The sequence below is a fragment of the Xylona heveae genome (genome assembly GCF_001619985.1).
Source record: "Xylona heveae TC161 unplaced genomic scaffold L228scaffold_6, whole genome shotgun sequence".
Classification (NCBI taxonomy): Eukaryota; Fungi; Ascomycota; class Xylonomycetes; order Xylonales; family Xylonaceae; genus Xylona; species Xylona heveae.
In genome coordinates this window covers 451,961-476,323 of record NW_017264198.1, presented here as the reverse complement: position 1 = coordinate 476,323, position 24,363 = coordinate 451,961, and the positions used below count along the sequence as shown (strand labels likewise).

At 48.1% G+C, this 24,363-nt stretch overlaps 9 protein-coding genes across 9 annotated transcripts; 3 read left to right on the top strand and 6 right to left on the bottom strand.

The window, feature by feature from the left end:
- Nucleotides 1-5: 5 nt before the first annotated feature.
- Nucleotides 6-2,625, bottom strand: L228DRAFT_268613 (TEA-domain-containing protein; the record flags this gene model as incomplete). The annotated part of the gene is made up of 3 exons (XM_018335168.1): nt 6-1,876; nt 1,945-2,106; nt 2,202-2,625. 3 exons carry the CDS (start codon nt 2,623-2,625, stop codon nt 6-8), a joined length of 2,457 nt encoding a protein of 818 aa, XP_018187675.1.
- A 1,291-nt stretch (nt 2,626-3,916) lies between these two features.
- Nucleotides 3,917-6,819, bottom strand: L228DRAFT_268612 (putative pre-rRNA processing protein Mrd1; the record flags this gene model as incomplete). The annotated part of the gene is made up of 4 exons (XM_018335167.1): nt 3,917-5,155; nt 5,212-5,484; nt 5,689-6,531; nt 6,592-6,819. The coding sequence occupies 4 exons, from the start codon at nt 6,817-6,819 to the stop codon at nt 3,917-3,919; spliced, it is 2,583 nt and encodes an 860-aa protein (XP_018187674.1).
- A 291-nt stretch (nt 6,820-7,110) lies between these two features.
- On the top strand, nt 7,111-8,250 carry L228DRAFT_247742 (hypothetical protein). The gene is made up of 7 exons (XM_018332716.1): nt 7,111-7,259; nt 7,316-7,338; nt 7,400-7,433; nt 7,496-7,530; nt 7,597-7,623; nt 7,685-7,754; nt 7,808-8,250. The coding sequence occupies exons 1-7, from the start codon at nt 7,229-7,231 to the stop codon at nt 7,870-7,872; spliced, it is 285 nt and encodes a 94-aa protein (XP_018187673.1). The 5' UTR covers nt 7,111-7,228; the 3' UTR covers nt 7,873-8,250.
- A 39-nt stretch (nt 8,251-8,289) lies between these two features.
- Nucleotides 8,290-10,830, bottom strand: L228DRAFT_230463 (urea active transporter). The gene is made up of 8 exons (XM_018330535.1): nt 10,634-10,830; nt 10,418-10,580; nt 10,117-10,367; nt 9,761-10,057; nt 9,519-9,696; nt 9,210-9,473; nt 8,947-9,158; nt 8,290-8,874 (listed from the first exon to the last, which is right to left on the bottom strand). The coding sequence occupies exons 1-8, from the start codon at nt 10,741-10,743 to the stop codon at nt 8,304-8,306; spliced, it is 2,046 nt and encodes a 681-aa protein (XP_018187672.1). The 5' UTR covers nt 10,744-10,830; the 3' UTR covers nt 8,290-8,303.
- A 1,420-nt stretch (nt 10,831-12,250) lies between these two features.
- L228DRAFT_261335 (hypothetical protein) lies at nt 12,251-13,355 on the bottom strand. The gene is made up of 9 exons (XM_018334322.1): nt 13,242-13,355; nt 13,147-13,184; nt 13,068-13,083; nt 12,986-13,000; nt 12,909-12,927; nt 12,817-12,841; nt 12,720-12,752; nt 12,620-12,660; nt 12,251-12,562 (listed from the first exon to the last, which is right to left on the bottom strand). The coding sequence occupies exons 1-9, from the start codon at nt 13,270-13,272 to the stop codon at nt 12,463-12,465; spliced, it is 318 nt and encodes a 105-aa protein (XP_018187671.1). The 5' UTR covers nt 13,273-13,355; the 3' UTR covers nt 12,251-12,462.
- A 648-nt stretch (nt 13,356-14,003) lies between these two features.
- On the bottom strand, nt 14,004-15,110 carry L228DRAFT_268608 (Rad1-domain-containing protein; the record flags this gene model as incomplete). Its single annotated transcript, XM_018335166.1, has 2 exons — nt 14,004-14,890; nt 14,945-15,110. The coding sequence occupies 2 exons, from the start codon at nt 15,108-15,110 to the stop codon at nt 14,004-14,006; spliced, it is 1,053 nt and encodes a 350-aa protein (XP_018187670.1).
- A 1,012-nt stretch (nt 15,111-16,122) lies between these two features.
- L228DRAFT_247738 (histone acetyltransferase GCN5) lies at nt 16,123-17,919 on the top strand. Its single transcript, XM_018332715.1, has 6 exons — nt 16,123-16,207; nt 16,262-16,386; nt 16,448-16,656; nt 16,721-16,835; nt 16,894-17,601; nt 17,662-17,919. The coding sequence occupies exons 1-6, from the start codon at nt 16,186-16,188 to the stop codon at nt 17,677-17,679; spliced, it is 1,197 nt and encodes a 398-aa protein (XP_018187669.1). The 5' UTR covers nt 16,123-16,185; the 3' UTR covers nt 17,680-17,919.
- Nucleotides 17,920-18,067: 148 nt separating this feature from the next.
- Nucleotides 18,068-18,956, bottom strand: L228DRAFT_268606 (hypothetical protein; the record flags this gene model as incomplete). Its single annotated transcript, XM_018335165.1, has 2 exons — nt 18,068-18,639; nt 18,716-18,956. The coding sequence occupies 2 exons, from the start codon at nt 18,954-18,956 to the stop codon at nt 18,068-18,070; spliced, it is 813 nt and encodes a 270-aa protein (XP_018187668.1).
- Nucleotides 18,957-19,618: 662 nt separating this feature from the next.
- On the top strand, nt 19,619-23,862 carry L228DRAFT_146658 (heavy metal translocatin). The gene is made up of 2 exons (XM_018329230.1): nt 19,619-19,834; nt 19,925-23,862. The coding sequence occupies exon 2, from the start codon at nt 20,086-20,088 to the stop codon at nt 23,743-23,745; it is 3,660 nt and encodes a 1,219-aa protein (XP_018187667.1). The 5' UTR covers nt 19,619-19,834; nt 19,925-20,085; the 3' UTR covers nt 23,746-23,862.
- Nucleotides 23,863-24,363: the final 501 nt, after the last annotated feature.

Below are 24,363 nucleotides of genomic sequence, written 5' to 3'. Positions count from 1 at the left end.
AAGCCTCATTGAAACGCCAGCACTCCATCATGCCCATCCTGTCCGTGAGCAGACCGCATATCGTCAAACGCAGGATGTGGTCCAAGGGCATTCGCATCAAGCAAGAGCTGAGGGAACGCGGGTCCCCACTGGACGGCACTATAATGCTGGACGTCTTCGGGAGAAAGCTCTGCGAATGACCCGGCGGGATCGTATCCGTCTAGTCCGGAGCCAACGGCATCATAATACAAGCTCATGTGAGCTGCTGGGTCAAAGTCCGAAGTCACGTCTTGCTGCTCTTGCTGCTGTTGCTGCTGCTGCTGATGATGGTGGTGGTGGTGGTGATGCGAGACTGCTTGCAGTCCAACAGGAACGCCCTGGGAGACAGCTCCGACTCCAACTCCGATTCCAACTCCAGGGGTATCTGAGGGGTCCAAAGAGCAAGAACCAATTCCAACGGTATTGCCTGCACCGGTAGGGCCCAGAGCCGAGCCCAATGAGGCAGAAGATACCCCAACTCCGGTGACGAGCTGATAGTCGGGTAATTTCGGAGAGGACGTGAAATGGGATGAAGTAACAACGGGTTGATGGGATGAAGAGAAGCCGAGCCCAAGGTGGTGGTGGTGGTGGTGGTGACCGTTGTGGGTCTGTTGACTGAGTGAATCGAGAGCTTGTTGGCTGAGCGAGTCCGCAGGAGATAATAAGTGCTGCGGCTGGTGGTGATGGCCGGAGGTATTGTGTGAGGAAATTGCAGACGAAGGGTCGTCGGGTCCGCCGAAATCTGAGAGATTAATGTCTACAACCCCATCGTCGGGGTCGTTGAGGCTGTCATCGTTGTTGATATTAATGCTGTTGGTGCTGTTGTTGTTCTCGTCAGAGGAGAGAGAGCGCTGGAAATTCATAGACGCAATTTGCGGAGCGGTGGGGATGGGTGGCGATGACCGTGGAATCATGTGTGAGGATGCGAGTGAGGATGGTGGTAGCGTAGATGATGATGCCGGTGGAACAACGCGTCGCCAGGTAGCACTGCCAACTTCGCCGGGTCCCGTGAGGCGGAATTTCCAGATGAGTATGGCAATGCGGTGCGGTGCTGGCCAGCCCGTCTTGGGCGTGGCGTAGAGCTCCTGCACAGCCGTCATTCCGCGAACAAATGAGCGTGCCTTGTCCTCTTCGTGGGCAAGGCTGTCCATGTCCCCTTGGGCTTTGTGGAGTAGACAATTGGCGGTTATACTAGAGAACAGGCCAGCCCAGAACTTGCTATGGAAGCCCAGACTGACTCGGGCGGTCCCGTCGGCTTGACGGAGAAAGTTGGATTTGAAGCGTGTCTCTGCTGGGCCGTCTCGGGTATATATTGTTGTAAGGCACTCCCAGTTATCGTATGCGGAGCCGTCGTTGCTCGTCGTCAGCTCGAGATGATTGCCAAAAACGAGACCGGAAAGAGGATATTCAACAGTCAAATTGATGGACGCCTCCATAAGGATAATATCGCAATCAGTACTACCACCTCCACGGTAAAGAGAAGCCAATGGGGGAAAACGAGATTGCCACTGGCGGATGTTGTCAAGCGAGACCCGGGGAAGGGGCTCTTGTCCCTGCAAGGTCGTGTATATGTGGATGACTCGATTGTCAGTCGAACTGGTCTCCTCCCGTGGCTGCACCCACATGCTGAAGTCAACAGGGTGCACAGTGACCTTGTCCGGGGTCGGTACATTGGAGCCCAGGCTGCCAGTTGATGACGGCAACAATCCCACATGTGAAGGATGACCAGAGCCTTGTCTGCTATCGGAGCTTCTATGAGAATAGGCACTGCTCTGGCTCATTCCAAGACATCGACGTAGCTCCTCTTGGGTCGCAAAGGGATTTCCAGTGTTGTCCTTAGCCGTCACTCTATCCATGACTAGAGTAGAGTGATGTCAGCAAAAGTTTCGATTATGGCAAGTGATCAACAGTCAAGGGGCCACTCACAGGCCGGGTTCTTCTTAAAGAAACCCTTCAAGACTTGGATATGACTTGAAACTTGTTTCCGACTACGTTGCACACCTGTCCTCTTGAATATATGATCCGCAATGAGCTCGTTCCTTCCACATGGCTTGCCATGCTGGGATACTTTTCTCCTCCCGATTGGAGCTATCAGAATGAGTAGAGCTGATCAACAGATGAGCTGTCAGCGACTTTTTGCACCACAGTATATCGTCAAGAGGAAACAATTTGGTTGTATGCACCTTCTAAGAAAGCTTCTTCCACCTCGTCCGGCCATACAGGCTCACCATCCTCCCCGGTATTCTGCCGTTGACGTGCTCGGTATTGTTGATACTCTGGACTATTAAGTTGTTGCTGCGTAAGAATAGGCAATTGGGAGCTGGCACGTAGACGCGCCCGCTCCCGTCGTTTCTGCTCAAGCCGGGCTGCAACTGTCTGCTGAGCGTTGATTGTAGAAGAATGTCGATTCTTGGTATCGATGTTTTCTAGCTGAGAGCAGACTTTTGGGTGGCTCAAAATAACGTTGTCCAGGACGGAGCTTTGTCCGTTTCCAGACGTGTCCTGCAGGACACGCTTTGGAACTCCAGAACCAACAGAAGATGTACGGTGAGAAGAATGTGCGGGTGCGTTTGATGGTACGATGCAAATGCTCTGGCGTGACTCCATAAGCATTCAACAATACCGTAGCATAGAGCAACTCATGCAAGCTGTGAACAAAAGAATGGACAAATGAATGTATGAGTGAGTTGAATATTGCCTAAACAGGTGGCAAAAGCAAAAGAAGAAAGAATCGAAAAGGGACTTGGCAAGGTCACGGGCCAGAATTCCCACTCAAACTGTCTCTAAGGATTGTGGTGAGGTATCTTTAAAGGAATGGCAATGCCAGCGGCAAGAATAAGTTTAAAGAAAAAGAGAAAGAGAATGTAGAACAAAGTTGACTGAGGAGAATGTAGGAGCATCGTCTAGATATTATAAGACTGAATTTGCCCTACCCCGCCACGGATCACGGGAAATACGGATCACTGCTTTCACTCTAACGCAGGGTGTTGAAGGCGCGACCTCAAAAGTCCTATTAGAGTCGACGAGAGAGTCCCGCGTTGGAGGGTTCATGAGCTAACAGAGCGAGGGCTCAGGGCATATAGGTCTGCCCTGTCGTCGTCGACCTTTTTCCTAGGCAAGGACACCCCGGCTTGATTTTCGAGGGGCCCATTGCACCGATTTCCAGATCGCGAAGACCTCGAGGGAGCTGCAGGCGCTTTTCCTCAGTATGTGTCCAAAGCAAGGAGCTCAACGGTGATGCGATGCGTAAGCGCAAACGGGAGTCTGGGGGCCTTCCCGTTGAAGATCTGATCTGTCGCTAGGGCAGAAGAGTGAGTTCGTCTAATCAAAAGCCTCGTGCCAGGAATGAACAAAGGCACGAGAATGTCCAGGGGGGACGGATGGGAGAGAAAGGATCATAGACAGGGGTGGCCACAGACACAAGCAAAAGTCATTAAGACAAAACAGATTTTGGACGGAGATCAAGGGCACTTGGCAGGTTCATTCAGAAACCCAACCAAGGCTTGCCGCAAATGTTACAATCATTGCAATCAACAAAAAAGCTTCAGATAAAGCAGTTGTAAACTTAAGCGAAGCCGTTGGGAAGGAGTCTTTTCACTTTCGTAGGGGTCAGGATAAAGGACACAAAACATCATGAAAAAAAGCAACCAATTTTAAAGAATGAGATAAAATATTTCGGGGTATCTTAAAAGTGAGAAATAGAACAAAAAGTTGTCCCATCACAAAGAACAGGAAATCATGGTAGGGACTTTTTCAACGCGTAGTAGGGGTGATCGGCCCTCAAAGGGAGCGATAGTAAAGCAAGGGCGCCACCTAGGAAGAGATGCCTAACCCCAGAGGCGAAAGGCAGGAATGAGAGGGATTCGTAAAAAAAAATAATAATTGGTCCTGTTCAAGCTTAATTTTCGTCGTCCTCGTCCCTTTGCACATTGAATTTCTTTCGTCCCCCGCCTGTAAGTCGCTGCAACGCCACTTTGTTGACCTGGCGGCCAACCTTATTCTGCATCTTTTCAATCTCTGCTTCCGCATCCTCGGCTTCTGCAGCGGCAAAGTCCAAGACTAGCCTGCGGCCAAGCAAATGGGTATCTTTGAGAGCGTCCATGGCACTCTCGGCTTCCCTCGGCGTAACAAAATCCGCAAATGCAAATCCTCGCGTAGAACTGTCGAACTTCTTCGGCAATCGCACTGATCGGAGTTTGCCGTAAGGGCCAAAGAGGGCACGAATATCTTTCCTTGTAGCTTCGAACGGCAAATTCTTGATGATGATCTTCGTCCTCTTCCCTGCCAGCTTCTTTGCATTTGCCTCATTTCTTTGTTCTTCTGCCGCATCCATGCCTTTATGCGACATCCTAAGGAGTAGCTGGTGTCCGTCAAGGTTATATCCGTTCATAGATGCGAGGGCAGCTTCGGCTTGCGCCTTAGTTCTAAACTCGAGGAACCCAAAGCCCATGCTAAGTGTTTGACCGGGACGCTTCGGGTCTGACTTCGTCTTCACTCTCGCAGAGAGGAAGCCATCCAAAGGTTGAAAAACTTCCTGGAGTCTCGCAGTTGTTGTGGCGAAATTGAGATTTCTCACAAACAGTGTGTTTGTGCTAATACCTGCGTCGGGGTTATCCATCTTCAAAAGTTCAGCGCTGCGTGCCTGTGGGGCCTCTGTGGCCTGTGGCGTTTGCACTGTGCCTCCAGCTACGGGGACTTGATCAGGGATAGGCCCAGAGACAAATAAATCCTTGGGGGCTTTCTCTAGAAAGAGGATAGAGTCTTTTATCTTCCGATATGCAAGACTACTAAAAGCAGCACGAGCTTGGGGCGCTTGAGCATATTCGACAATCGCGATGGTGCCCGTCGGTGGCATCAACAATCGTACAACTTGACCGAATTCTTCAAAAAGCTTCTTCAGCTCTTGACTTGTCGTGCCGTATGAGAAATTCTTGACGAGAATGGCCGTGTCGCCACGTTCACGCTTCTTAAATGCGTCCAAGTCAACTCCGTGAGTTTTGAAGTACGCTTTCGTCTCTTGTATAACATGAGTTTCGGCATGTGCTTGCTTGACAGCAGCGTCTGAAGACGTAGGGTCAAGTAAATCCGACTTTGAAACGCCCAGTCGCTCTGAGACAGAAGACATGACAGCATCGGCCTGCATTTCAACGTCAGTTGTTGGTCAAAAGGACCTTCTAATGGAGTTCCACGTACATTCATGTAAAGCGAATTCCAGCTGAAAGTGGAAGACGCTGCAGACGACTTCTTTTTGATTTGTTGCTGTTTCTTGAGAGGCAATTTGGAGATAGCAAACTCATCAAGCGTATTACTTCTCTTCGCTGCAGCAGGTAGAATGTGCAGAAGCCGCCCTTGAAAGATTTGACCATCGAACTTTTGGTAGGCTTCTTGAGCTGCGGAGCCATCGGCAAATAGAGCGTAAGCAAACCCTTTGCTGTGACCTGAGGATGGATTAAGCGGTAAGTGTACCTGATAGATAAGAGTATTAGCACCGTTTACCTGGAACGCCAATGGATTTATAAACAGGTTGACGAAAGACTTCTCAGATAAGAGACGCATCTACTAAAATGTCTCCCAAGGTCTCACCAAATGCTGAGCATCAGTTGTCCCTATCTGGGTTCATCATAGAAGTCGAGTAGGGAAATAGTTCAAAGAAATGCAAATCTTTCTTACCTCTTCAATCGCGCCAACTTGGCCTAGCAGCTGCCGCAAGTCATCTTCAGAAGTGGAGAAAGGCAGATTTCTTAGGAAGAGTCGGCGGGTCGAGGAGATGGTCTCGAGATCCGCATCCTTCGAGTCCTTCTCATCTTGCTCGTGGGGATCTGCCATTTCGACATCTTCCTGTGCTTCTGAAATATCATTTGGAACCCCCTGTTTCTCCGTTTCCTCAACGGGCTGTGCACTAGGAGCAAGTGATGCTGCGCCCTGTGATCTTTGGAACAGGTTTGATTCTTCGTCGTCTTCATCTTCTAAACCAAGCAGTCTGCTTGTACGTGAACGAAGCCAATCCGCATCAGAGACAGGTCCAGAGGGCCCCTGCTCCCCTTCTGATGGGACGGTGGGTTGAGTGCCGTCATGTTCACCATTTGGTTCAGCATCGGGACCATTAGACTGAAGGTCAGGTCCAGCTACTGTTGTGTTCGTAGATGGTATGTGTGTTTCCGAAGTAGTCTTAGACCGCTTCGGCACGACTTCATACTCATCATCGCTCTCAGCTTCCGGAACATGAGGTTTAACTTCATCACCGGGCGTCTGTGTGTCAGCGGTGGGGTTTACTGCGCCTTCATTTGCCCAAGTGTGAGATTTGGACGTCGGCTGCATCACTTCCAAGAACTCTTGAAGCTTGGGATCCTTCTCTAGATCCTCCTTATCGTCTCGTCCCTCACGTTTCCGTTTAAGGGGATTGTCTTGTGACGATTCTTGTCCAGGAGCCTCAGCGGTGACATTGTTACGACCATCAGTAGCCTTGTCTTGTTTACGCTGCTGCCTTGATAAGGGTAAATTGTCGTCATTGAACTGGGTGTCGTATTAGCGGCAGCCTTCCAAGGGAAAAGGTCGGGAAGGACAGCGACTTACCGGGCGAGCAATTTCCACTGCAATCCTGGACATGCGAATGAAGGATTTATTGAAATACTTCACAGCCTTCTGAGCATCTTCTGGGGTTTTATACCCAATGTAGCCGATGCGGCGGTGAGGGATCAGCTTTGCATCTGTGATCTGCTGCTGAGATGAAAAATGCTGCTTAAAGTCATTTTCCGTAAGTTTTGGGGGTAACCCCCGAATAAATATTCTTGAAGAAGCCATTTCATATGATCACATTTCCAGTGGCCTCTGACTTGTCAAGAACAAGTCAGTAGGAAAGGCGTTGGGTACCAAGGTTGCTAAGTGCAGACCTGCAGAAAAATATTTTCGTTGAAAAAGAACAAAAGTGAGAAGTATTTGGAAGAATCGCGTCTAATAATTTTTTCGCGATTATATTACGGTGATCGGTTGAGACACTTAGGCAAGCTTAGCGTCACGTCCTGTCACTGGTTCAGCTGGCGTGGCTACTCGCCTCGGCCCTGACGGTGCTTCGCATCGCCGACCGAGGGGACCCTTACGAAGAACATCCTGAACCTTGCAGTCGGAATTGATAACCTTCAACCTCCCCGTTTCACATTGATACAGACATATTTATCATACCTCCTACATTTAGTCACAAAGAGACACAAATATGGCGACGGAAACGAGAGACAAGCTTGAGGGTCAGTCACAAAACCGTCGCATGAGCATGCAACACGACTAACAAGCTTGTCAATAGCACAAATCAAGTATGCAGACATGGTAATACAACCAGAATTACTCGTTCTTAACTTGAAGGGTAGTTTCTCTGACTTGCTTCCAGAGCGAAGATATGCAACAAGAGGCCCTAGAAGTTGGTATGCTTCGTTACCTTGGCAATTCATTGTTTGGGCTCTATTGGCTAACTTTTCACGTGTAGCCATTGATGCCATGTCGAAAGCCACTGTCGAGAAGGTGCGTTGCGAACGAAACATAGCACAGGGATTAGGATTTTCATTGCTAAGACGCGCTGGCAAGTAGGAGATTGCAACGTACATCAAAAAGGAGGTATGGGAAACGTCTGAGAGATCAACAAACTGGATCACCCTAACAACGTTTCACAAAATAGTTTGATGCGCGGAAAGGACCTACATGGCACTGTATCGTCGGCCGAAACTTTGGCAGCTTTGTTACTCATGGTACGTCACCCTGAAGAGCGTATAAATACCTACGCATCTGACAACATATGCAGAGACAAAGCATTTCATTTACTTCTACCTTGGCCCCTCAGCGATCCTCCTTTTCAAGACGCAGTAGAAGACCCGGCTTCCTATCGCCGTACATGCCGCTGCCTCCGCCACGATGTATGATACCTTTGCAAATCTAGTCGCAGATTGAACAAGACAGCGAAAAGCTTGAATTTCCCATTTTTCGCAAGAGTCTTTGCTTGTCCATTGGTGCTCATTACTTATGAAATCAGCACACTTCGAGTGCTTTGCTTTGAATGTTAGTTTTCCACCGCAACACGCTTCGAGTAATAAGAGCCGTTGCTCAAGCATATATCCTTGTTTTTATAGTAAGAACGGTTTCAATAAGAAGACGCCTTAACTTCCGCACGTAAATTGTATTCGGGACAGCGCAATCAATCACTTTTTGAAAAGGCCGGAATTGAAATATTTATTATTGATAAGACGAATACCAAAACTATTTTTTTGAGTCGCTTTAGCAGAGCTTGGCGGCTTCGGATATCACTTCTTTGAAACATATTTCTCTTCAGGAGTCTCCGTTCCTTGGTCGGCCGGTGAGTCTTCAATAGACTCCGTTCGTCCATCCAATGTCGGTCTGCCCTTTCCTGAAATGTCCCGCAAAATACCACGGAGGGTACGCTTGATGCTGTGACGGCCCTCCCAAAGCGGATAGAAGGCAACGCAGAAGGAAGAGAAGAAAAGCCAGATGATGCCAACAACGATCCAGCCGGTGAAGAACTTCTTGCTGAAAATATATTTTGAACCATACATGGGCATGGGCCAGAGGACAAGGAAAGACACGGCCATGAAGACGGTTAAGATGCGAGCAATCCGTGACGCTTTCAATAATTTCTTTTGCTCTTCCTCATCCTGGGCTGTTGTGGTGTGCGCATTTCCAGGAATAAGCTCAGGATCCATGTGCTTGGCAGCGGCAAGATCGCTGTCGTCACCACGTCTGATGGCTTTCATGCTTGCGTAGTCGTAATTTTGGAATCCAAAAGCAAGGGTCAAGATCGGGATGTAAATCAGCGGTGAGAGTAGTGCCACGACGTTTCCGGCCAACATGGGGTTACTGACGAAACATCAATATTAGAAAACATACACCTTAATCGGGATGTCGTGTAAAGATTATGAGAATACTTACTTTGCCCCAGTTGTTGCGACGGTCAAAGTACCGCCCTGCTTTTTCGCAGTAACAAGCCATGCAATCAATGCACTCGCAAGTCCCAAGATGGGGCTAGCAGTGGCGGCGACTCTGTTTTGCTTTCTGGAAAGGAGAGAAAGCGTGGCTGGAAGAACGGCTGCTGAAATTATAACACCCATGAGAAGATAGAGGTACCCCATAGAGATTCCAGCCTAAAACTGGTCAGCAAAATTTGAGGATTGCTTTGTAACAATTCAACATACGTAGTACAGCCCGGTTGCAAAACCGGCCATTGCGACCGCCCATCCTACGACGCAGCAATGGGAAATATAAATGAGCCTTCGTCCACTTGCTTGAGGGTTGATATATGTTTGATAAATATCGTAAGTGAAAATCGAAGATGTTGCGATCAATTCAGCGGACATGGCCGAGGTGACAGCCATGAATATCAGCAACAGGGTGCAAGCAGCGCCGCCTTTGCCCATGAGGGCAACAGCAGCATCTGGGAGTACCAAGCCAGCCGAAACCTTTAAAAGTCAGTAATATGTACAAATATGAATGCGATTACTCACGTCTGCAGCAGGCATTCTGTTGGGATATGTAGGGAATGCTGGATTTGTCTCCATCGCGAGAGCTGCAAGGCCCATAGTGGTCGCACAAAGCCAAGGGATAGCAAACCAGCTCAGGCCGCCCATAATATATCCGGGAAGCGCATGGATCGGTGAGGCCGCGATAGCTTTGTTGTAGTATCTGTTCTATTGTTAGTCTCAGGGCAGAATACCAAATCAACAGAATAACAATTAGATATACTTACCCGTTATCTAAGAAGACAGTTCCGAAATTGCCAACGATATTGATGACGAAGAATATACCTCCCTCTTTGGACCGCATTGTGAGATAGCTTCCACCGGCATTTCCGGCAACGGGGTGGGCCTTTGCTGCCTGCACAAGCAGATCGTATACTCTACCAGGGCTGCCTAGGACCTCGTTGCTTGAATAAGCGGTAAATGCAAAGATGAAAATGATGATCAAAATGACGACGGTATGCACGTAGTCTGTCAAAAAAGTTGCCTTGATTCCACCAAAAAGTGTATAGGCTACCACACCAACACTATTTGATCGAGGGTCAGAATATTCTTTTGTACGCGAGACAGTGTCCAGGACACTTACGGAAGCAAAAAGCATGCTGCAACAGTATGCATGCCCGTCAATGACGTGACAACGGCAGAGCCACCGGTGAGGAGCATGGCAGTCACCAAAATATTGGTCATGAGACCAAAAACAATGAAAACTCCATGGGTGATAGCACCATATCGCGCCCGAATAACCTCCAAGAACGTGTGCGCGTTTGGTGCTTTTCTTTTGAGCTCAATGGCGAGTGTAGCGAATAGAATAACTTGGACCGTCGCTCCAGAAGCATACTACGTCAAGTTAGATAGCAAATATGGTGTTGTACGAAAATAATACCAACCCAGAAAGGACCTGAAACGCCATATTCGTAAGCCACAGCTGACGATTGTAGCAGCGTCGCTGCCCAGGTCCATGAAGAAACTACGGCAGAAGCAACAAGACCCGATTTGACTGTGCGCCCCGCTGTGCTGAACATTTCACTGGTCTGCACCTCATTCTGGTACCTGTGTCGTCAGTAAGCAACTGAGATTTTGCAGAGAAACGCCATCTTGATTACCTGCGGAGTACCCATGTGGTCAAGACCATACCAAAGGCAAACAAAATGCCCAGACCAATGACCACACCATATCCAGTCCCCTGGCTAAGCGGTGGACTCCTTGAGAACATGCTTGTAAATGACAGTCCACAGAGCGCAAGATGTCAACAGAACAATCTCTCGTGGATCACTGAAGTGCAAGGCAGGGGGCTGTTTTCAACGAGAAATTTCAAAGGCGGGTTTGAAAATTCTGGGTAGCAATAGATGCAGGAGACCCGGACATTCAAATGCACCAACGGAGCGAACATCCTGAATGTGGGGTACGAATCACCTTGCTGCTGATATCGGAGCATCCTAGAGTCAATGCATGACATGGAGCTATCGGAGTGGAGCCTGGGGCACGTAACTGGCCGAGTTCAGCAGTTACGCAGAGTGTGGAGGGCAGCGAGGAGCAAGTCGAAAATTTGCAATTGATAAACACCGGTGGTTAGGATTGGACGATTGGCAATGATCCGCAATCGGTGACCTTCAGAGTTGACATTTTGCTTATCTCTGACCCCAGTCCTTCACCTATCCAGGGTTTGCTAAATGAAAGGAACCCTAGTGCATGCAGCCGAATGTTTGATAAACCCCGACATACGGTATGTGCACAAGTGTAACGGTACGGTATCATTTTACAGCCATGTGTTAGGTTCAGCAATACCACAGCATTGATTGGCATAGTGTGCTGCGGAAAAAAAAAAGTGGATGTTGGATTGCTCATGCTGCTTTGGTATTGAAATTCGTGGGTCGGACGTGTTGACGCACATGTCCAATTGAGCCCCACACGTTAACTTAGCTAGGTTGGCCTTAAGTTACTCCATAGTGAGCAATCGGCACGAGAAAGTTTATCTGACGGCCGATTTAGCAGATTCCATCGAATAATTTCATCATAGCGCCCACCTCGCAAATCAGGAAGCGAAACAAGTTAGACTTCGGAGATATGATTTTTCTGGTAACGCCATCTCCTCTGCTAAGTCAGTTCGTCACATCTGAATTCGTTGGTGGATCGATGGGTTTGCCAGTTCGAGATCGTATCTTACCAACAGAGAGTCAATAACAATACAGTGATGGCAAGAGACGCTATGGGGTTACGTTTGGTTGATATTCGCGTGGAAATCTGTAAGGATGCATCCTGATGCCTATGTTCATCAATGCCAAGTGTCGGACTATTTCGCCCACGGTTCCAGAACCTATCTACAGCCAGCGCGAAACCGCTCCATACCTCGCGCCAGCATGTGAGAAAGCGCGGCCATTTGTGCCTACTTAGAAGTAGACAGGTTTTCAGTCCCTGCAAATTGAAGTTGTGTTGTTTATCCGGAGAAATATTCCGCGGCTAAAATATGGTGGCTTTGGCGCCCTAGCTTACCGATTCTTCCCGCAAGCAGTTTGCTGCCAAGCCGCACGAAGTTTGACTGGTCTCGGGTATGGAGACGTTTGAGAAACCTCATTGACAAGGTGCACCCTGACGACAGTGAATCGATACAGTTCCAGAGTAAATTCAACAGCGCCAACGCTGCAGCCCTGTCTATCAGCGATCATCATTAACAACTAACTCTATAACACAGACAGTAAAAAAGTATGAGATTCAATGTGAATCGGCCTTTCGATACGCAAATTTGCTCATATATTTTAAATACGTTGTGAAATAAAAGAAAATAATTAAATAGCTGAACGAGTAATACCCACAAAACAAATTGTGCCACACGCTCGCACATGCTCAAACAAATTCTATATTACACGAGGAAGGCATGAAGAACCAAAATCCCTGAAATTAAATAATGTAGTTGTTCAAAATTGTTGGATATCAATCATTTATACTGAGGCATATTCGGAGCTGGCGGAGCCTGAGGAGTCATCTGTATTTGACCGGGGCCCTGCTGTCGCTGAGCTTCTATATCAGGCCGATCTCTGCATTTTGAAGTTAACAAGGGCCTGAAAATAAGACCTACTCAATATGTCTCGTACCGAAGATCTTGCCTGAAGTGGCAGATTTGACATTCGACTTCCTGCAAAACAATAAGCGCCTGCACATTTTGAACGGCAAGAAAAATTACATAGATTCTACCTTATATGGGTGGAAAGATAGCGGCAGAATCGGCTTAACTCATTGTTAACCTTTTGTCCAATATCACATATGAGAAAGGCGACGTTGCCGCACTTACAATGAAGCAAATTGTAATCCATTCCCTGTAGAAGGGTTATTTTCTCGGTCAGATGAAAAGGTCTGCATCAACAGACGGAACTTGATACCCACCAATCCTTGATACAATAAGCTATATGTTGTCAGAAAAACGGGCCTGAAACTTGAAGGGTTGAATATAAAGAGCTTACCACGCCAGTTGTTACCTGGTCATCGGTCAGTAACGCCACATCAAAGTCGAATTTTGAGCGCGTAAAATTGAGAAGAACATACAATTTAGACATCTGGTCTAAGAACAATATCATATTAGCCACGCGCCGTATTTGTAGAGTGAATGTTTTGCATTGCTCACTGTTATGTGTTCATAGCCCTTTAAAGGAGATTTGAACTCTGCCGAGCTTGTTAGCCCAGACTATCTCGCCATCTTATGCATTAATAAGACCTCACCCTGTGTTCCAAATGTGATGCAGAAAAACATATTGATAATGAATAGCCCGAAGCCGATTTATTGCCAGTGAAAATGTAAAATGGAAGGTGGAAATGACCTTGGAATTAAGCACGTGGTGATCCAAAACCTGAATGAGTACCAACAGTACATGCGTTCGGATATATACTTGGCAGTGGCTCATCCGAGCTCGTCGCCGGATACGGAAAATTAGCAGCAAACCCTATCATTTCCAAGTCTGATTCTTGTTAAGGATGTAATCTTTATTGAAATTGAGCGCTCACAATAGTTGGATGAGAATGAAGGCAATTGCTGCAAGCTTGTCGGTTTTTTCCCCCCTCTGGGAGATCGGTGCACAGTGTTGTGGTATCGTGTCTATATTCCACGGAATCTTGGCAGAATGCCTCATCTTCCACTCGCACGATCACTTCCGACCGCGGCAAATTACATCGCTGAGCTCTCTCCACTTGCCATTGATACGTAATTTATTAAACTTCATAAATATTGCCTTCTATACAGTATTTTGCAACGATGCTTAAAGAGCCGCAATTCTTCCACCATCTTTCACCGATATAAAGTAAAATCAGATATATTCAATTCGTCAAACATTATATTCAAGTCTGATCCTGTCCGGAGGAATATTCGGCTCAAGCTCGATAAGAGGCTCGCGAATCTACCAATACAAGTAACAGAGCTATGGTGTCTGAAATAGTACAATTTCTGGTTCCAACTACTAAAAGGAATTAATCAGAAAGGAAACGGTCTCATTCGTCTTCGTCATACTCTTCAGATTCCTCTCCGCCCTCGTCATCCGGAGCCTCCTCATCAGCTTCTTCCGGGAGAAAAGGAACAAACCTGAAATCAACGAAGCTCACACCACCCCCTTCTACTTCAATCATAAATTGAAGACTGAGCACACCTTGCTCGTCGCATCGGATGCTCACTTTGCTCGCGATTGCCATGGCTTTAGTAGTAGCTCTAATCAACGAATACTTATACGTATTGACTGAGCGGCGGTTGACTTGGAAAGTCTCCAATAATTTGGGATCTTTTGAGAATTCCACAGTGGCAGAACCCAGAGGTCCACTTGAAGAAAGCATGAAATATGGGGCAGTTGGCGATGCTGTTATTGTCAGACGAGTTGGAGAAGTCGATGACAATTCATTAATCGCATCATGGAGCCATGAGGATCTCATGATTATTTTCTGGGCAAGTCTGTCTCTCCGCAATGGTATTTCTTCAGGAGCTTCTGGCGAATAGGTTACGAGTTTGCATGTTGTGGTAACCCCCGACTCCTCTAAAATGATGCATAATGGCTCCCCAATGCCACTGTAGCTGAGACGGCAAACGCCTGTCATCCCAAGGACGCGCGTGTCAAAAGCCGCGGCAGAGCCAGCGCGGGGAAATGCGCCATTCATGCCACCTGCATAAGGCGAGTCTCTTGACGACCATCGATCCTTGGTCTCCGAGAAACCGAAAATCTGTAGAGTCTCAAGGAGAGCCGGGAGAGAAATTTGGAATGGCGGAAGGTCAAGTTCGTCGTCATCGCTTTCTAAATCATCACCAGCATCATTCGTTGCTTGATGCGAAGATTTTCGAGGGGGAATATAATTATACGTTGAGAAAAGGCTCTTATCGAGGAAAGCAAGCCCTGGTTTCATCAGACATTTTGCATCATAACTACCCTGGCGATTTTTACACTTACCTTGCATTACACGTGAGTCTTCAGCAGAGAGCCGAATTCCCTCCTTTGTGATTTGGACTTGCGCCTTGGGAGCAAAACTTATACATCTGAGAAGGAGGAAGAGCTGGCGAGCAGAACTCGAGATGGCATAGAAGCTTGGAGCTGATGAATTGTCGGACGAGGTCATCATAGCTGCCCACGAAAAAGACCCTTGTTCAAATAGAGCAGGTGCCTTCAGACTGGTCGATTTCAGGGGTTTATCTCGATCTTGGTTTGCGTAATATGTAAACGTAAGATCTCTGAACTCAAACCCCTCCTTAAAAACAAAGAGCCCCGTTCTCAATATTTGAAATTATGACGATGAGAATAATACACTTGATACAAATACAAGTCTCTAAGATGTATGACAAGTAGATGAGGTATCTGGCCGAGTTGGTGAATGGACGCTTTCAAACATAAACCCCCACCGCGCAAATCATGTACACGGCGCCGAAGCTATTAAAACCACAGTCAACGAGAGAATTTAGACCACATGAGAGTTAAGAGACATACCCGAATGCGAGCGATGCAGGTATTCCAAGGAGAGGCAGAGATGTGAGGGAACGGTCTAAGCAACGTCAGTGAGATGAAAGGAATTGCGATATAGGGAGACCAACTTAGGCCGAACAAACCAGCCAGTATCAGACCTGTGTTTGAGTTAGCTCGGAACTCTTAGTAAAGTCCCATTGAGAAAAGTCGTGCCTGTCAAGAGCAAGCTGAAACCAACCACGAATTGACTGTTTTTGCCCACAGTTGGTTGAAATGGGTTGCTTGAAGCTCCCTCCCAGACTTCCCGCAGAGATGAAGACATGGACGTCACGAGCAAAAAAGGCCGCCCGAAGAGTAAATTATGATCGTGTTGAAGTGAGGATATGCTCAAATGAATGTGATTGAAGCAATTGTCGTGATTAGGAGAGCCTTCTGACTCCAGGACTCAAGGACACGCGGAGGTCGGTTTACGTCTACTTGTCCAATTACGAGAGCGTGTTATGAGGTGTATGTGGCCTTCCCCGCGTGCCGTAGGTACAGCGCGCTAGGCAAAGGAACATCCCGAAAATGGAAGTCTAAGCGACAAACAAGAACGCTCTAGTTAACTCCGAGGCTCGGGATCTACGCCTCCGTGCAACGTTCATCATACTGCATCTCCCTCCGCATTTACCCCGTACAGTCCAGCTTTGAAACCCAGGACCTGGCATTTTTAATCATTTTACAGATCGAATATCATGACCAATCTCAAAGACGAGAGTCAGTACATTCATGAGATTTATCGTCCATAATATTCGCTAATCCAATGATCAGATAACAAACGCAAGGCCTCAGAGGACCTTGAATCCACCGTCGCCAATAAACGTGTCAAAGACTCTCATGAAGATTCAGAAGAGGGTGAAAAGAAGCCACTCAAAGTGGTGCCATTTCCAGAAAAGGTCCGTTGAAATGAAGCTGCACGTTGTTGCTATTTCCAACGCTCACGCCATTTCCAAAAAGCCCGCTGTCATCGAAGAACGCAATGGCGAAATCGAGTTCAGAGTTGTCAACAATGATAATGAGCGCGAGAGTTTGATCATCTTGACTGGTCTTAAATGTATCTTCCAGAAACAACTCCCAAAAATGCCGAAGGACTATATCGCGCGACTGGTTTATGATCGTACCCATTTGTCCATTGCTATCGTCAAGAAGCCACTAGAAGTAGTGGGGTGCGTTCCCAGTTTTCCACTGCAGATTCGTTCCGGGATCTATAAATTCTGACGCGCTATTTAGGGGTATCACGTATCGACCATTCAAAGGCCGGCAATTTGCCGAAATAGTCTTCTGCGCCATCTCGTCGGACCAGCAAGTCAAAGGGTACGGTGCCCATTTGATGTCACATTTAAAGGTGCGAGAAGCAACGTATACGATCCTGCGGCAAAGTCGCTTCACTAACTCGATTAAAGGACTACGTAAAAGCAACATCTGACGTCATGCACTTCTTGACTTATGCGGACAATTATGCTATTGGATACTTCAAAAAGCAGGGTTTCACGAAAGAAATAACTCTGGAAAGGCAGCGCTGGATGGGCTATATCAAAGATTATGAAGGTGGAACGATTATGCAATGCACAATGGTGCCGAAGATTCGGTACCTTGAAGTCGGACGGATGCTTTTGAAGCAAAAGGAGGCCGTTCACGCAAAGATTCGGGCATTCAGCAAGAGCCATATCGTGCACCAACCACCAAAGGAATGGAAAAATGGCGTCTGCAAGATTGAACCGATGAGTATTGATGCCATTAGAGAGTCCGGATGGTCTCCAGACATGGACGAGCTAGCCCGTCAGCCGCGCCATGGCCCCAATTACAACCAGCTCCTTCATCTACTCAATAATATGCAAAACCAAGGATTTGCTTGGCCGTTCACACAGCCGGTTAATAAGGATGAAGTCGTCGACTACTACGATGTCATTAAGGAACCCATGGACTTATCTACGATGGAGGAAAAGCATGAGAAGGACATGTACCCAACTCCTGAAGACTTCATACGGGATGCGAAGCTCATCTTTGATAACTGTCGACGGTATAACAATGAGCATACTCCGTATGCAAAGAGCGCAAACAAGCTCGAGAAGTACATGTATCAACAGATCAGAGGCATTCCTGAATGGGCTGTGAGTTTTTCCCGCGGCTTTTGATCTAAGGTGAAGAAGCGCTGACCATAAAATCCTTAGCACCTGGCGGAGCAATAGCCTCAAACGTATTACGCTGTAATGATCAAATAATGAATTGGAGGGCGTTTTGTTGAAATTTCAAATCGCACTCAACTTTTACGGGTCGAGAAAGGCGTTTGGTCTTGTTTTTGGGAGCACGCTCTTGGACAATGAGCACCTAAAATTAGCAAATCTTCTTGAATATTTGCAGCGTTTTGGGGTATTGAATAGCATTGATGAGCGATTTTCGATAATATGATACGAGGAATTTAACCCATGAACTCCTTTGAATGCGAAGACGTTATGTATGACGGGTGAGATGTTTACGACATCAAGTTGCTGTCCCCAAACACCCGTAGCAACCCATCAATGAATATGCAGCGAAATTCATGTTTTGCTGAAATCGTTTCCCTAGGACCACGAAAGTTCATCCCAATCTTCGGCCTGGCCCGTAAAAATGTCCGCCTCTCTTAGCACTCCTAGGCATGCGGACGAATTGATCATCCAAATCCATTTGGTCATTATTGAGGCCATCCCCCTTTTCCCCATCTTCCACAGCGGCCCGCTTTCCACCTTTGTCTTGCATGGCAGTTCTGTCAAGCATATTCTCGATGGTCTGCTCTCTCCGTCTCCGATCAGCAGTTCGCTGTCGAACGTCCCGTATTTGGCTTTCAATGTCTGCCAGCACATTAACGCATCGACTGTCCCAGTCGTCCAAGACGTCTATCATTGCAGGCACATTTTTTGGTCGCAAGTCCCGCAAAGGAGCCACGGATGATACATCAACACGCCGTGACATTGTGTCAAGCTTGCAGTGGAGCAGCCCGGCATAAACAGCACTGATGATCAGGTCTTCTAGCGCTCGGACGGTCGGGAGCGAAAGGGCATCTTGCAGATGAGCATATGTAAGAGTCGAATGCGAGGCAGAGAGCGGAAGAAGGGAAAGTTGCCGTAGCTTGTGTGCTTGAGGTTCGGAAAGCTCTGGAAGGCCTGGGGTAGCTAAAGAAGCAGTTGCTGTTAGATCACGCGGGAAGCTAGACCCAAGGAACAGCGATGGATAAGTATAGGAGCTTACAGCTATAATCTGACCATGTACCCCATGCAAATATCTCCAATAGTGTCAGGTAGCGAGAGTATTCCGGCGAGGCATTGCGGAGAGCCTGGATGTTTGGGCTCTCCAGTAGCTCCGCAAAGACGTAAGTATTAGCAGCAGAAGTAGCCTGAGTGATGAGGTCTGTAGCTGCGCGCGGAGAGGATGCAGTCTTGGAAAGCAAGACAAAAGGCTCGAGCGCGTTGAGCGCCCTGGTTTGCTCCATGATGGCGAATGGAGATTCTATGGTATTGCTGATCGCGTGGAGGAATGCGGGCGATTGTTGCCCTGGGCGAAGGAGGGCACTTGCAAGGGAAAGATGATAGGTCAGTCGCGTGTCTGAAGGTCAATAATTGTATTTCAGTTAAATTGTGCAGGCCGCCACTCCTCGTTCAACTATTCGAAATAGGCTTTTAAATTCACGAATTGTATTCAATAGTTGCTCGCTCTGGGCTGTTGTTGAACTTTTGAATTCGTCATGACGTTTGGGCAAGCTCAGGCACGGCTAGTAATCGACTAATAAGTGTACACGGTACGTTCAAGTGGCCTTTACCTTGTTCGAATGCGGTCGAACACATCCCCGCCATCACAAGCTTGCCCAGGTCCTCAGATACAAGAGGAAAATCAATGTTAATAATTCAACAGAGACAATAAACGATTTTCATCAACTTTTATTGTGTATGTTATCCCTTCACACCGTTCATGCCAGTGTCGCTCGTCGCATTCTTTAATGCACTACTGGTCGTTCCTCGCCAGGCTCCCTATGGATGAGGATATATACCTTGACTCCTCAGCCTCTTCTTGAGGAGCAATTTCCATTATCAATGTTCATATTGAAAAGGACTGATATATCATTACTGACAATGAGTTATCTTTATAGTCACTACACGGGCTTTTAACACGTTGAATCCAACAGTTTGTGCTTCAGCCGACTCCGTTTCTCGGACAAACACGAGACACTAGCAATTTCGGTCTCCGCAAATCCCGAAAAGTTTCGGCGCAATCGCGAATAGTTTTGCCGGGATCCGGGGGCTTGGCGGCAAAATTATCAATCTAATCTGACAAAGCTGCTACCTAAGGCCCCAAATCCCTCCTCTTCAGCTGGTACGTAATAAAGCCACCATGTACCTGAATTTCTTCCATGTGTCTTTTATTTCTTCTCTGCGACCCCTGTGGCTAATACGGAGGATATAGTGAGGGGAAATGACGCTTTAGACGCCGCGCAGAATACCGACTGGCGGATCGCTATCCTTGAGCCAAACTCATTCCCATAAGCGCTGCGGAGAACCAAGAAACCACAGCTGCATGCTTGAATGGTGTAACCCTAAGCAAGGTGTGAGCGGAGTTGCAACACCATGAATTCGCCACTGTTGCCAATGTCGAAGCAAGACATTGGTTCCGATCGCAAAATGTCGACAATTCCCGTACCACAGGGAGATGTGTCTTCGAAGCATATGGCTACCACCACTGTGCGGATCGACGGCATGACCTGCGGTGCCTGTACGTCGGCCGTTGAAAGCGGATTTAGCAAGGTTGATGGAATCGGCAGCGTGTCGGTCAGCTTGGTACTCGAACGGGCTGTCGTTGTCCATGATCCCCAAACGGTGTCGCCCGATGAGATTAAGGAAATTATTGAAAACCGAGGCTTCGATGCGCAAATATTGTCGACCGATCTACCCACAGAGAGCGATGGAGATTATGATGCTGAGGTCGAGTTGGACGACAATCTGGGAAACAATGGTTTATCCACGACAACCGTTGCCATTGAAGGCATGACTTGTGGCGCCTGTACCTCTGCGGTTGAAGGAGGCTTCAAGGATGTTCCTGGCATGAAGTCAATCAGCATTTCACTGTTGTCTGAACGAGCTGTCATCGAACATGACACGAATATTTTGAGTCCGGAGCAGATTGCAGACATCATTGAAGGACGCGGATTCGGTGCGACAATAATTGACAGCAAGCCATCACAACCATCGACGTCTCTGAAGCGGACGGGTGCTCAATCCAGCGGACCAGAGCGAAGAGTCTTGACAACGACGGTCGCTGTAGAAGGCATGACCTGTGGTGCTTGCACGTCTGCTGTTGAAGGCGGTTTCAAGGATCTCGAAGGAGTTGCGCAATTCAATATCAGCCTTTTGGCAGAGCGAGCTGTTATTGTGCACGATCCCGAAAAGCTTTCCGCGGAAAAAATTGTTTCCATCATTGAAGATAGGGGATTCGATGCTCATATCATATCTTCTCAAAACGAAGGTGTCCAGAGAGCGGGCGCTACGTCGGCTGTTCAATTAAAGATCTACGGCATGACAGATCCGTCCTCGGCTTCGTTGTTGGAGGAAACACTATCCGCGTTACCAGGAGTCACATCGACTTCGGTCAATTTCATCACCTCAAGAGCCACCGTCACACATAAACCTACCATGACTGGTCTTCGCCAGTTGGTGGAAGCAATAGAAGCTACCGGGATGAATGCCCTGGTGGCAGATTCGGAAGACAACAATGCTCAGTTAGAATCGTTGTCAAAGCTTCGGGAAATCCGAGAGTGGCAGCGAGCATTTTATGTTTCTCTTTGTTTTGCGATACCCGTGTTTCTTATTAGCATGATTATTCCAATGTTTCTTCCAGCGCTAGATTTTGGTTCGATAATTTTCCTACTCCCGGGACTCTACCTCGGCGATGTCGTGTGCTTGGCACTCACTACACCGGTTCAGTTCGGCATCGGCAAACGATTCTATGGTTCAGCGCTCAAATCGCTCCGCCATGGCTCACCAACAATGGACGTTCTTGTCATCTTGGGTACCTCGGCCGCCTACTTCTTCAGCGTTGGCGCCATGATTGTCTCGGTGCTTTCAAAACCCCACACGCGCCCAAGTACAGTGTTCGACACAAGCACGATGCTGATAACTTTTATCAGTCTTGGACGTTATTTGGAAAATAGAGCCAAGGGCCAAACATCAAGAGCCTTATCGAGATTAATGTCACTGGCGCCATCCATGGCCACCATCTACACGGACCCTATCGCGGCCGAAAAAGCCGCAGAAATGTGGGAGAATTCAAAAGGCGACGATAAAACTTCTCAGTCCGCTGATAACGTCGAGAACGGCAATGCGTCTGAAGAGAGGTCTATACCAACCGAGTTGATTCAGATTGGCGACATTGTTATTCTCCGCCCAGGCGATAAGATCCCAGCCGATGGAACCGTTACACGTGGAGAGAGTTTTGTCAACGAAAGCATGGTTACTGGAGAGCCAGTACCGATTCTCAAGCGCAAAGGCAACTCGCTCATTGCAGGAACGGTCAATGGCGCGGGCAGACTTGATTTTAGAGTCACAAGGGCAGGCCGAGACACACAGCTCAGCCAGATTGTCAGGCTCGTTCAAGACGCGCAAACGAGTAGAGCTCCTATTCAGCGCTTGGCAGATGTGGTTGCCGGCTACTTTGTCCCTGCAGTTATTACCCTCGGACTCGTAACGTTTCTTGTTTGGATCGTGCTGAGCCATTTGCTTCCACACCCACCCAAAATCTTCACGGATGAAGCCAGCGGTGGACGTTTCATGGTCTGCCTTAAACTTTGCATCTCTGTCATTGTATTTGCCTGCCCATGCGCCCTCGGCCTCAGTACGCCTACGGCAGTCATGGTCGGTACCGGCGTTGGAGCAGAACACGGCATTCTCGTCAAAGGCGGAGCGGCTCTCGAAACAGCGACCAAGGTAAAACATGTCGTCTTTGATAAGACCGGCACACTGACTGTCGGGAAAATGGACGTAGTCCAAAGAAACCTGGAAACCGACTGGGATGGGGAGGATCAAGAGTGGTTGTGGTGGACGCTGGTGGGTTTGACCGAAGTGGGCAGTGAACACCCCATTGCCAAATCCATTCTTGCCAAGGCGAAGCAGCAACTTGGTCTCGAAGCAGACGGCTCTATCGAGGGTAGTTCAGGCGATTTCGAGGCTTCCGTCGGCCAGGGAGTATCCGCAATGGTTTCCCCCGCCGCCCATCATCATCATGCCGCGCGAAAACGGTATCACGTTTCCATTGGAAACGCCGCTTACCTCCGCTCACTCGGAGTCGCCTTGCCAAGAGACGCCGATCCCGATTACCGTGATGGCCGTGGTAGTGGTGTTGGTGCAGGTGCAAAAGCCTCTTTTACCTCATCCAGATCTTCCGCCGGCATCTCCACCATCTTTGTGGCCATTGACTCCGTCTACGCGGGCAACGTTTTCCTCTCTGATGCTCTCAAATCTACCGCCACTGCCGCCATCCGTGCCCTGCACCATCTCGGACTCGAAACTTCCCTCGTGACCGGCGACCAGCTGTCCACCGCCCAAGCAGTCGCGGCACTGGCAGGAATACCGCCTGAAAACGTCTACGCCGGCGTCTCGCCAGACCAGAAACAAGCCATTATCCGCGAAATCCAGAGCACAGGCTCGCCCTCCCGCCGGGGCCCGCAGGTCGTCGCCATGGTCGGCGACGGCATCAACGACTCGCCCGCGCTCGCCACCGCCGACGTCGGCATCGCCATGGCTTCCGGGACCGACGTTGCCGTCGAGGCGGCCGATATTGTCCTCATGCGGTCCGACGACCTCTTGGACGTCCCCACCAGTCTGCACCTCGCCAAGACCATCTTCCGCCGCATCCGCCTCAACCTCGTCTGGGCTTGCATGTACAATGTCCTGGGCCTGCCCTTTGCCATGGGCTTTTTCTTGCCCCTGGGCTGGCACTTGCATCCCATGGCCGCCGGCGCTGCCATGGCCGCGTCCAGTGTCAGTGTGGTGGGAAGCAGTCTTTTGCTCAAGTTCTGGAAACGCCCCGCCTGGATGTCTGTCGATGTCTTGGACAAGGCCGATGCAAGTGATCCCGGCCTCGGTCGGCGCGTCAGACGTGCAGGCACTAGTACTGGTACTGGTACTGGTACTGGTCTCTTGAGCGATTTGGTCGCCAGGTTGCGTTCGTTTAGACGTGCACCTCGTATCAGAGATGAAGGTTATGTCCCGCTGCAGAATATCGAGCCTGTTTAATGTGCAGCGTGCAGCGGTCGAACTTGTTCGTTTGGTTTTGTTTTTCGTATATTTCATATCTATTTCTTTTTTGTTTCCGTCTTCATTCCCATTCTCATTTCCATTTCTATCTTCATTTTCATTTTTATCTCCATTCCCATTCCCATTTTCATTTCCATTTTATCTTCATTTCCATCGTTTACACATTTTATCCTGTTTTACGTTTAATATCCAATAGCACGTTTGATGTTTGATTTAGTTAACTATCTCCTTTACTCCTACCCTCTCTCGTAACGTGATGAATTTTGGATGTAATACTCGGTGTTGAGTTTCTCTTTTTCCCCATATCTTATCTTTTATCTTTGTCATCCTTGTTTTCATTTTTATTGCCATTTTCATGATCTTTCCACGTCCTCTTCTTCTATTGTCTTCCCTTGTCTTCCCTGTGTCCTCTCTTATCAAACAAAAAAGACCAAGACTTTTCATCCCAGTTTATCAAGCCCCTGGTTTGCAGCCTGTAGTCTGTAGTCTGTAGTCTACTGTTTACCGTTTACCGTTTACCATTTACCATTTACCGTTTACCGTTTACTGTTTACTGTTTACCATTTACCATTTACCATTTACCATTTACCATTTACC

Coding starts and splice junctions, on each gene's coding strand:
- L228DRAFT_247742 (XM_018332716.1), top strand. CDS start 7,229: ATGGCGACGGAAACGAGAGACAAGCTTGAGG. Junction 7,339..7,399: donor AAATCAAGTATGCAGACATG/GTAATACAACCA, acceptor ACTTGCTTCCAG/AGCGAAGATATGCAACAAGA. Junction 7,531..7,596: donor CGAAAGCCACTGTCGAGAAG/GTGCGTTGCGAA, acceptor GCTGGCAAGTAG/GAGATTGCAACGTACATCAA.
- L228DRAFT_230463 (XM_018330535.1), bottom strand. CDS start 10,743: ATGTTCTCAAGGAGTCCACCGCTTAGCCAGGGGACTGGATATGGTGTG. Junction 9,159..9,209: donor TTGCAACCGGGCTGTACTAC/GTATGTTGAATT, acceptor GACCAGTTTTAG/GCTGGAATCTCTATGGGGTA. Junction 8,875..8,946: donor GTCGCAACAACTGGGGCAAA/GTAAGTATTCTC, acceptor ATGTTTCGTCAG/TAACCCCATGTTGGCCGGAA.
- L228DRAFT_261335 (XM_018334322.1), bottom strand. CDS start 13,272: ATGTTTTTCTGCATCACATTTGGAACACAGG. Junction 13,185..13,241: donor CATCACATTTGGAACACAGG/GTGAGGTCTTAT, acceptor CAAGCTCGGCAG/AGTTCAAATCTCCTTTAAAG. Junction 12,753..12,816: donor GGATTACAATTTGCTTCATT/GTAAGTGCGGCA, acceptor CAATGAGTTAAG/CCGATTCTGCCGCTATCTTT.
- L228DRAFT_247738 (XM_018332715.1), top strand. CDS start 16,186: ATGACCAATCTCAAAGACGAGA. Junction 16,208..16,261: donor GACCAATCTCAAAGACGAGA/GTCAGTACATTC, acceptor TCCAATGATCAG/ATAACAAACGCAAGGCCTCA. Junction 16,657..16,720: donor AAGCCACTAGAAGTAGTGGG/GTGCGTTCCCAG, acceptor CGCGCTATTTAG/GGGTATCACGTATCGACCAT.
- L228DRAFT_146658 (XM_018329230.1), top strand. CDS start 20,086: ATGAATTCGCCACTGTTGCCAATGTCGAAGCAAGACATTGGTTCCGAT.